Source organism: Kogia breviceps, chromosome X (assembly GCF_026419965.1).
Source record: "Kogia breviceps isolate mKogBre1 chromosome X, mKogBre1 haplotype 1, whole genome shotgun sequence".
Taxonomy (NCBI): Eukaryota; Metazoa; Chordata; class Mammalia; order Artiodactyla; family Physeteridae; genus Kogia; species Kogia breviceps.
The window spans coordinates 84995815-85007433 of NC_081330.1; the positions used below are offsets into that span (position 1 = coordinate 84995815).

Here is an 11619-nt window from a genome sequence, read left to right on the forward strand (position 1 = left end):
AAAAAAAGGAGAGGGCTCAAATCAATAAAATTAGAGATGAAAAAGGAGAATTTACAAGGGATACAACAAAAATACAAAGGATTGTGAAAGACTGCTACAAGCAAATATTGGCCAATAAAATGGACAACCTAGATAAACAGACAAATTCTTAGAAAGGTACAATCTCCCAAGATTGAACAAGGAAAAAAAATAAAAACAAACCAATCACAAGTACTAAAATTGAAACTGGGATTTATAGATTTCCAAAAGAGTGCTCGCCCTGCCGCTCCTTACTCACAACCCCTTGCTTCTCTCTTCTCCAAACATGGCAAAAATATCCAGCCCTACAGAGACTGAACGGTGCATCGAGTCTCTGATTGCTGTTTTCCAAAAGCATACTGGAAGGGACAGTAACAACAGCAAACTCTTCAATGCCAAGTTCCTTGTCTTCATGAATACAGAGCTGGGTGCCTTCACAAAGAACCAGAAGGACCCTTGTGGCTTTGACTGCATGATGAAGAAGCTGGACCTCGACTCTGATGGACAACTAGATTTCCAAGAATTTCTTAATCTTATTGGCGGCCTGGCCCTAGCTTGCCATGACTCATCTATTAAGTGTACCTCTTCCCAGAGGTAAATCAGAGGAGCCTTTGGGCCTGGCTTCCAGCTCCACTCCCTTTCCTTCAGCCTCTGAATTATCATCTCCCCCTCACAGCCCACACATACACTGAGCCCAGGGCACCCACCACCCGATGCAGGGCACTCCTGCTGGTAGTAATATAACAATATTGTTTTTTAAAGCACACACTGGAGAGTCAGTAAATTTGTGCAAGGGAGGGAGATGAATGGGAGGAATATAAATTAGATTGATGGAAACAGTTACCAAAAGTTGCAAATTAAATAGTAAAAATGAATCTTGGGTGTATACATAATCATGACTAATGATACCAACATAATCATCTAAATTACTCAGACTCATGGAGAGACATTACTTATTGTTCACTCATTAAACGTCTATACACCTATACTACAGGCACTGTCATAGGCTTTGAAAATACAGTCAGCAAGACAGACAAGGTCGTGCCTTCACTGAGGTTACCTTCTAGTGGGGGGGACAATAAATGAATAAACAAACAAATAAAGAACTATGAGTGCAATAAATAAATTAATTAATTAATTAAATTAAAAAATAAAAACTTCCAAAAAACAAAAAACCAGGACCTGATGGCTTCACAGGTGAATTCACTCAAACATTGAGAGATGAGTTAACAACTATCCTTCTGAAACTATTCCAAACATATTGCAGAGGAAGGAACACTCCCGATCTTATTCTATGAGGTCACAATCACCCTGATACCAAAACCAGAAAAAGATATCACAAAAAAGAAAATTACACACCAATATAACAGGTGACCATAGATGCAGGATCTTCAACAGAATACTAGCAAACCGAATCTATCATTACAATCAAAGCATCATACACCATGATCAGGTGGGATTTATCCCAGTGGTACAAGGATTTTTCAATATCTGCTACTCAATCTGTGTGATACACCACATCAACAAATTGAAGAATAGAAACCATATGATCATCTCAATAGATGCAGAAAAAGATTTTGATAGATTTCAACAACGCTTTTATGATAACAACTCTCCAGAAAGTGAGCATAGAGGGAAAATAACTCAACAGAATAAAGGCCATATATGACAAACCTACAGCTAGCATCATACTCAATAGTGAAAAGCTGGAAACATTTCCTCTAAGATCAGGAAAAAATACAAGGATATACACTCTCGCCAGTTTTATTCAACATAGTTTTGGAAACCCTAGCCACAGGAATCAGAGAAGAGAAAGAAATAAAGGTAATCCAAATTGGAAAAGAAGTAAAGCTCTCACTGTTTGCAGATGACATGATACTATACATAGAAAATCCTAAAGATGCTACCAGAAAAAGACTAGAGCTCATCAATGAACTTGGAAAAGTTGCAGGATACAAAATTAATATACAGAAACCCATGCATTTCTATACACTAACAACAAAAGATCAGAAACAGAAATTAAAGAAACCCTCCCATTTACCACTGGTTCAAAAAGAATAAAATACCTAGTAATAAACCTACCTAAGGATGCAAAAGACCTGTTCTCCAAAAACTATAAGATACTGATGCAAGAAATTGAAGATGACACAAACAGATGGAAAGATATACCATGTTCTTAGATTGGAAGAATCAATATTGTCAAAATGTCAATACTACCCAAGTCAATCCATAGATTCAATGCAAATCCTATTAAATTATCAATGGCATTTTTCACAGAACTAAAAAAAATCTTAAAATTTGTATAGAGATACAAAACACCCCAAATAGCCAAAGCAATCTTAAGAAAGAAAAATGGAGCTGGAGGAATCAGACTATACTACAAAGCTACAGTAATCAAGACAATATGGTACTGGCAAAAATACAGAAACATAGACCAATGGAACAAGATAGAAAGCCCAGAGATAAACGCACACAACTATGGTCACACCTATGGTCACCTTATCTTTGACAAAGGAGGCAAGTATATACAATGCAGAAAAGACAGTCTCTTCAATAAGTGGTTCTGGAAAAACTTTACAGCTACATGTAGAAAAGTGAAATTAAAACATTATTTAGGGCTTCCCTGGTGGCGCAGTGGTTGAGAGTCTGCCTGCCGATGCGGGGGGTGTGGGTTCGTGCCCTGGTCCCGGAGGATCCCACATGCCGCAGAGCGGCTAGGCCTGTGGGCCATGGCCACTGAGCCTGCGCGTCCGGAGCCTTTGTTCCACAATGGGAGAGACCACAACACAGAGGGGCTCACGTACCACAAATAAATAAATAAATAAAATAAAACATTATTTAATGTCTTACACAAAACTAACTCAAATGGATTAAAGACCTAAATGTAAGGCCAGATACTATAAAACTCTTAGAGGAAAATATAGGCAGAACACTCTTTGACATAAACCACAGCAATATCTTTTTTGATCCATCTCCTAGAGTAATGGAAATAAAAACAAAATAAACAAATGAGACCTAATTAACCTTTAAAAGCTTTTGCACAGCAAAGAAAACCATAAACAAAATGAAAAGTCAATCCACAGAATGGGAGAGAATATTTGAAAATGATGCTACCCAGAAGGGATTAATCTCCAAAATTTACAAACAGCTCATGCAGCTTAATATCCAAAAACCATATACCCCAAACAAAAAATGGGCAGAAGACCTAAATGGGCATTTCTCCAAAGAAGACATACAGATGGCCAAGAGGAATATGAAAAGATGCTCTACATCGCTAATTATTAGACAAATGCAAATCAAAACAACAATGATATATAACCTTACACCAATCAGAATGGCCATCATGAAAAAGTCTACAAATGATAAATGTTGGAGAGGGTGTGGGGAAAAGGGAGCCCTTCTGCACCATTGGTTGGAATGTAAATTGGTACAGCCTCTATGGAAAACAGTAGGAGTTTCCTTAAGAAACTAAAAATAGAGCTAACATATTATCCAGTTATCCTACTCCTGGGCATATATACAGAGAAAAACATGGTTTAAAAAGACACATGCACCCCAATATTCATTGCAGCACTGTTTCCAATAGCCAAGACATGGAAGCAACCTAATGTCCACCAACAGATGAATGAGTAAAGAAGATGTTGTACATATATACAATGGAATATTACTCAGCCATTAAAAAATGAAATAATGTCATTTGCAGCAACATGCGTGGACATAGAGATTATCACACTAAGTGAAGTAAACCAGACAAATGTATCATATGATATCCCTTATATGTGGAATCTAAAAGAATTGTACAAATGAACTTATTTGCAAAACAGAAATAGACCCACAGACATGGAAAATGAACTTATGGCTACCAAAGGGGAGGAGGAAGGGATAAATTAGGAGTTAGGGATTAAAATATATGCAATACTGTATATAAAACAGATAACCAACAAGGACCTACTGTATAGCACATGGAACTATACTCAATGTCTTATGGTAACCTGTAATGGAGGAGAATGTGAAAAGAGTGTACATATTTATGCATGTGTGTGTGTGACTGGGTCACCTTGCTGTGAACTTGAAAGTAGCACAGTATTGTGAATTAACTGTATTTCAATTAAAAATTGTTAAAAATAAAAATTAAAAGTAACCACACCTAACCATAAAAAAAGATATGGTGGGACTTCCCTGGTGGCGCAGTGGTTGAGAGTCCTCCTGCTGATGCAGGGGACACGGGTTTGTGCCCTGGTCTGGGAAGATCCCACATGCCGTGGAGCGGCTAGGCCCATGAGCCGTGGCTGCTGAGCGTGCACATCCGGAGCCTGTGCTCCACAACGGGAGAGGCCAAAACAGTGAGAAGCCTGCGTACCGAAAAAAAAAAAAAGATGTGGTGTGTGTGTGTATACATGTATATATGTACACACACACACACACACACACACACACACACGATGGACTATTACTCAGCCATAAAAAAGAATGAAATTCTGCTATTTGTGCCATTTGCAGCAACTTGTATGGATCTAGAGGTTATTATGCTTTGTGAAATAAGTCAAAGACAAATACTCTATATTATCACTTGTATATGGAATCTAAAAAATTTTAAAAATGAACGAATATAACAAAACAGAAACAGACTCACAGATACAGAGAACAAAATTGTGGTTACCAATGGGGAGAAGGAAAAAGGGAGTGGCAAGATAAGGGTAGGGAGTTAAGATATACTAACTACTATGTATAAAATAAGCAATGAGATATATTGTACAACACAGGGAAATACAGCCATTACCTTGTGATAACTCTAATGTAATACAATGTATAAAAATATTGATTCATTATGTTGTACATCTGAAACTAATATAATATTGTAAATCTATTATATTTCAATTTTTGAAGAAAAACTGAAAAGACAATCCACTGAAAGGGAGAAAATATTTTCAAATAATATATCTGATAGGGGTCTCTCATCTAGAATTTATAAAGAATACTTACAAAAGCAACAACAACAAAGACAATCAATTTAAAAATGAACAAATAATTCAAATAGACATTTCCCCAAAGAAGATACACAAATGTCAAACAAGCATATCAAATGATACCTGTCATAATTAGTCCTTAGGAAAATGCAAATTAAAACCACAATGAGGTATTACTTCACACCCACTACGATGGCTGTGATGAAAACAAAAATGTTTGAATCTCTTCTAAAATAAGAGTTTCTCCATAGATTTATGATCTTGCAGTGTTGAAATACTAAATTCTTGTTATAATTGTAATAATTGTTTTGATTATAAGTTTGCGTCTAGATTATTCTGTTCAAAAGAACAGATTAATCATTCGTACGCAAGCATCATTTTATAAGTATTTTTTTAAACTAAACATGTGAAAGTGAGAGGGAATGGTTAAACTGTGAAAATATCCTGATTTTAGTGAAGCCACTACAAAACATGTTTCAGACAATATCTAATAACCTGATTAAACACTTATTCTATATGGAAAAGGGCATGCCATGAAAATGCATATGCAAAATCATCCCAGCTTTGTAAGAACGTATTAAAAAGGCAATGGAAAGTGTTAATATTTGGCTATGAGCCCTGCAGAATGGGAGGTGGGTTTATAGTTGATTATTTTCTTCTTCATGTCAATTTGCTAAACTTTACACCGTGCCCACATTGCCCATACAATTCCTCTGCAATCAGTGAAAAAGAAAAAAAAAAATTATCCTCAACAAGTCCGAGAGTACAAGTCAGTAAAAATTACCGAGAGATTGGGTCAAGATGGCAGACTGAGCACTAGTGCATTTCTCTCCTACCTCAAATTCCCTTAAATGACAGAAAAGGCAGGTTTCTGTATATAAAGAATATCTCCAGAATGACAGGGGGAAAGGAAAGGGCAAATTCCTGGAGGATGAAAAGCAGATGGATCAGGGGTATTTAGGTAAGGATAAGGGTGGGGGTGGGGATACTGGGGGGCCAGAACTGAAGAGGGGTCGCAAGGCGGTTGAGGAGGGGATTTGTTGGCCAGGCGGCTCCAGATTTTGGGAAAGGGGCGGGGCAAGGAACCAAAGAGCGCCTCCCAGGCCCAGGGCAGGGGCGGACAAGAGAGTTGGCGGGCGAGGTGCGGGGGGTGCTTTGCTGGGCAGGAAGGGGAGGCCTCTCTCCTGGCCGGAAGCTGTGCTCTACGGAACAGAGGGAGGAGACTGCGGCGACTGCAGCGGCTGGTGGGAACCTGATGTGGCAGAGGGGCCGCTGCTGCCAACAGGGAGCGGAGGGCCGGCGAGCCGAGTGCTGGAGACACTGCCGCCATCCTGTTTGCCTGTCCAGCAGCCCACTTGACACGCTCCTCTCCTAAGGATCCTCCCTCTAAGCTCTTGCAAGCACCTGGCTCGTCGTTTGCTGGTCCTCCTTTGACACAGGCTCACCGCGGAGGCAGCAGCGAGGTGCCCGATTTGGGCACGCGAGGCCCGCTATCCCCGGCCTGGGGGAATCTGTGCCCCCTGGTCTGGACAGTGTTGGACGCAGGGCGGGAGGAATAGGGGGGGTGCCCCCTATTTCTTTGACTGTAACCGCAACTCCTTCGCGCTAGCATAGCCTGAACTAGCTGGGGAGGAAGGCAGGCACGCAGCCAGAATGGCTTGATTTCCAGCAGACCAGCCTTTCTGCATAGCTTTCGGGAAAAACTTAGGCGTGGGTGCACAGAATGCACTAATTAGGAGGAAAACTTCATTTAATTTATTTTTTCTTGATTTCCTTTCTTGGTCCTCCTTGCTACTATGCTCCGTGCAGGCATGAAGACCCCGCTCGGAAAAGCAGCTGCAGGGCAGCAGTCCAGGACAGGCGCAGGACATGCCAGTGTGTCTGTGACCGTGATGAAAAGAAAGGCTGCACACAAGAAGCATAGGAGCAGACCCACCTCCCAGCATCGGAGGAACATCGTAGGCTGCAGAATTCGGCACGGATGGAAAGACGGAGATGAACCTCTAACACAGTGGAAGGGAACCGTTCTGGATCAGGTACCTGTAAATCCCTCTCTGTATCTTATCAAATATGATGGATTTGACTGTGTTTATGGATTGGAACTTCACAGAGATGAAAGAGTGTCATCACTTGAAATCCTTCCGAATAGAGTTGCATCATCTAGAATCAGTGATACACACTTAACAGAAATTATGATTGGCAAAGCAGTGGAACATATTTTTGAGACAGAGGAAGGTTCCAAAAATGAATGGAGGGGGATGGTCTTAGCTCAGGCACCTGTCATGAACACATGGTTTTACATTACCTATGAGAAAGATCCTGTATTATATATGTACCAGCTCTTAGATGATTATAAAGACGGTGACCTACACATCCTTCCAGATTCTAATGATTCTTCTCTCTCAGAGAGGGAGCCAGGAGAAGTCATAGACAGCCTAGTAGGCAAACAGGTGGAATATGCCAAGGAGGATGGCTCCAAGAGAACTGGCATGGTAATTCATCAGGTGGAAGCAAAACCCTCTGTGTACTTCATCAAATTTGATGATGATTTCCATATCTATGTCTATGATTTGGTAAAAACATCTTAGAGGTCATTTTGAAATTTGACAAATATGTGAGACTGTTTGTAAAATCTGAACACACAAAAAGTCTTGATTGCTTTACAGTTTGTAAGAACCATCTTCTCCCCCTTTTTCACACTTTTGCCTGGCAAAAAAAAAAATGGAACTTCCACCCTCTCAGACATTTTTTGAAGAAACCTTTTGCTTTTATCTCCAACCTTTTTACTGGTTCCTCCCCACAAAAGAATGATTGACTTATCTAATTAGTGAGAAAGGTAAAGTCTGACATCCATTGGCCCATATTTTTACCTTGGGTGGTGTTAATAGTCTAAAGGTAGCCGAACACCTCTTGCCTCATTCTTCTGGGCATTTGGACAATCTGTACTCACTGAACTGTGAAGCTTCCTGAGATATTCAATGTGGCAGGCTGGGTAAATTTCTTTGCAATTCAACCCTCCCCTTAGGGATGGCTGGGTAAGTGTCTTTGCAATTCAACCCCTCCCCTTCAAAAGTCTAATATGGGGAGGAATGGGAAGCTTATTTTGGTCTTCTGTCTAAGTTGCATTTTAAATTCTAACTGTACTGAAAGTAAGGCTAATATTTTGTTCCCTTTCTGATTCTTGTACCTATTACTAAGCTTGGTTTGGAAATCAAGAGGGTAATTATTTTGCATTTTAGTACATAAGCATAGGCTGAGAAACCTTACAAAATTGTTAAGAGGGCAAGCATTTGGGAACCAAACTGCAAGTGGAGAAATCGTGGTTGGTCATTAATGGCATTAGGATTTCTGTTGTCTACAATAGCTCTGGCTGGTACCTGCAGACAAGGAGTGGGTTTTTACAGACACAGGCTGTGCAGGCAGACTTTAGCACAATTGGGCTTTGCCAGCCCAATACAGCATTAAGCTGGGCTCTAGCTCTAGTCCTCAGTCACAGGATAAAGGCCAGGTTTGGCAAGGGTTGGCAGATCTGTCTAGGACCTCAATATAAAGGAACAAAATTCTGGAATCAGGCTGAGATACAGATTTCTTTCCTATACCGAGAGGGATGCTTTGAAAAATTTTAAATTAGATTTTCATTTGATTCTTAGAAGACTTCTGAGTCCCAGCATATGTGGTGGGCAATGCACTTGCTAGAATTAAGAAAAGCTGAAAATAGACTTTGCTTCCTTGTAGGAACTGGTGAGCTCATTTATTCTGGTGTCCTAACAAGACTGAGGAACACAGAGATTAGAATCAGTGCTAGATGATCAATAGACTTAATGATGTTCTAAGTGCTTAATGATGTTTTAAATGCTCGCATTGGTAGATAGAAATCTAATAGATATTTGTTAGTGTTTTGTTTTTCAACTTTATCCTGTTTCTTGGCTGGACTAAGAAACTCATGTGCAGATAAGGGTGAGCCTTACTTCAGAAGAAGAATAAGTAATGGAGTGGGCCTTGTACCTTCCATTATTGAAGGCATTAGTGAAGGTTAACTTTGGAAAGTTAACTAGGAAAGAAAAGTTGAAAAATAAGAAGGGTTTTGGAGAGAAGCACATGGCCAAAGCCAATGCATTCTCATTGGGTTTCTTATAGAAGCTCCATTAGCAGTAACAGACAGGCCACGGACTTCTGCAAATTTGGGGCTAGGACTCATGATAGTACAATCAACCACTTGGGAAATATCTTCCAAATTAGTTTAAGTTCACAGGTCATGGAGTCCAGACTACTGGCACAGACAGACTGGCATCCTGCTGAGGATGAAACCAAGAAAGTATTCTCTTCTCCCGTATTTTCTCTATGTTTCTTCCTTTTGATGCCACTAAGTCTCTGCTCAGATATTTGACTGATGACAGCAATGTGGGTCTTTATTACCCTATTTACTAAGTCCTGGGGACATAAATTTGCTTGAGATATCTGTTTTAGAGGCTGAGGATTAGTGTGTTTGCTAATTTTTTGGATGTGAGGCTGACACTGTGATAATCTTATGTTCTGTCGACCCTGTGGACTCTTAATGTATGACATATATGTATGACATGGAATTGTGGGGTTAGATTAATTCAACTCCTGAAGTTCTGAAGGAACTACACCAAATCAAGAGGAAGACAGCCCAGGCTACAGCTGATGAAGGAACCCCATATCTGTCCAGACATCTTTGTGAGATCTGTATGGCTGACATCAGAAAAACCAAGAAATTGGGGAAGGCAGAATTTTGGACTTTAATTCCTTTGGACTTTAAAATAGAAATTTAATTGGAGGCATTCATTTTTCCCTTGGAGTTTAATAGTTGGTGTGATTTTAATACAGTTCAAATTAAGGCATTTTCATTATGTTGTTGATATTGTATTATTTGTAGTATTTTAATGCTATCTTTAGGGCTTATTGTATAATCTTTGTAAGCTATGTCAGATAATGTGGCTGGACATAATTATAAATTGGGGATAAAATAGTGAGTGAATTTTCAACCTGGGGTGTAATGTAGCCTTAGAGTTAATTTAATTATTGTTTTAGTTTGACTTATTTCAGAGCCTTCTGGGGCAAAAGCAGAACTCCTCACCAGTCTTACACAAGAGGAAGCAGGACATTCCTAAGATTCTGCTGGTCTTCCCCGAAGGGGACAGCCAATCCCTGTTTGTCTTGGGTGTTGGCAATGTGGACAGAAATGTCCAAAGATATGATAGGATCTATCCTTTGCCTCTCTCCATGTTCCTGGCCAAGAAACAAAAGAACTTCTGCCTCTCAGAAATATTTGGAAGAAAATTTCTACCTGTCTCCCAAATGGGAGGAGAAATAATTTGGTGAACTTGAGAAAAGGGTTATTATGGATATGAAACTTAGGGCCCTCTTGGCTCTTGAGCTCATTTCTCACAGAAAGATATGGAAAAGACTACAGTCCTTCATTACATGGCTGGGTAAACATCTAATCTGTAGACCTCTCTCACACTCTGGGGTGGGGGATCCATTGTCTTTACACTTGGGGTAAAAGTTCATTTCAGGCTTAGGTCCAAAACATGTTCTCCAGTCCAGACCTATCAGCAATAAAGCTGGTATCTATTTTTATTCTTTAAAAATTTTTAACATATAAATCATTTTTGGACAAAAACACACACCTCTGGTAAAAATCAAACAGTACAAAAGGATATACAGTATAAAGTAAGTCTCCTTCCTTTTTTCCCACCCCTGACCTCAGTCCCAATTTCCAAAGATAACCACTCTTACCAGTTACTATGTACTTTTCTGGAGATAATCCATGTATTTACAAGTATATTATATATGTGTATATCAGATTTTTATACAAATTGTGGCACACTATACATGCTGTTATGAATTTTGCTTTTTCATTTAACAATATATTAAAGCTGGTATTTTAATCCCTCTTTGATTCCTGTGTATATTTTTAGTTGGTTCAGAATCTGGAAGGGAAGGAGGTATGATTAATTCAAACTTCCATACCCCAACCCAGTTTAATGAAAACTTACATGTCTCTGAAAACCAACAATTTCTGCCAGGTAAATTTTTCTGACTAGTAGAATGTGAAATGTATGTAAACATGATCAATTTTGTGGAAGGAACTCCTTGAGGTCAGTATATTTTTGTTGAGGGAAGTTAAAGGGAGAATCAACTATAAACTGAAGCTTTGGAAAAAGTTAAGGTACTATAATCAGTTATTCAAAATTGAAATGAACAATCATTTTTTATTCCAACTTACACTGACATCTACTGCCATATGCAAATTTGTTTGCCTTTTATGACAGAATGATTTTCTGCATATAACAAGAAACCCCTGTTAAACATGTTTAAACAGTTACCAAGCATTATTGATTCGTGTATCTAAAATAATCCAGAAGTTAGATGGGCTTCAGGCACAGTTTGATTGGGGCTCAGGCTCAGTGTCTGTGATTCATTACGAGTTTCCCTCTTCAGTATGTCAGTTCCATTCTCAGGCTGCCTTTCCTCATGGTAGCTAAATTAGACCAGCAGTTCCAGGCCACAGCAGTTCTAGTCTAGAGAAAGTTAAATAACCTATGTCCTGTGATGCATTCTGAACTGGCTTAGGTCACATATCTAGACTACTGAAGTCTCATGGATGAAA

The 11619-nt window shown here is 39.3% G+C and overlaps 1 protein-coding gene and 1 pseudogene across 2 annotated transcripts; both read left to right on the top strand.

The window, feature by feature from the left end:
* The first annotated feature begins 292 nt into the window (after positions 1–292).
* On the top strand, positions 293–616 carry LOC131747792 (protein S100-A11 pseudogene; annotated as a pseudogene).
* A 5307-nt stretch (positions 617–5923) lies between these two features.
* Positions 5924–10902, top strand: SPIN3 (spindlin family member 3). Of its 2 annotated transcripts, none has more exons than XM_067023461.1 (2): positions 5924–5946; positions 6795–7618. In XM_067023461.1, the coding sequence occupies exons 1-2, from the start codon at positions 5928–5930 to the stop codon at positions 7571–7573; spliced, it is 798 nt and encodes a 265-aa protein (XP_066879562.1). In that variant the 5' UTR covers positions 5924–5927; the 3' UTR covers positions 7574–7618. The 2 variants fall into 2 exon arrangements, with proteins under 2 accessions (XP_066879562.1, XP_058905780.1); XM_059049797.2 differs by lacking the exon at positions 5924–5946 and adding an exon at positions 6185–6448 and having other exon boundaries at positions 6795–10902.
* The last annotated feature ends 717 nt before the right edge of the window (positions 10903–11619 follow it).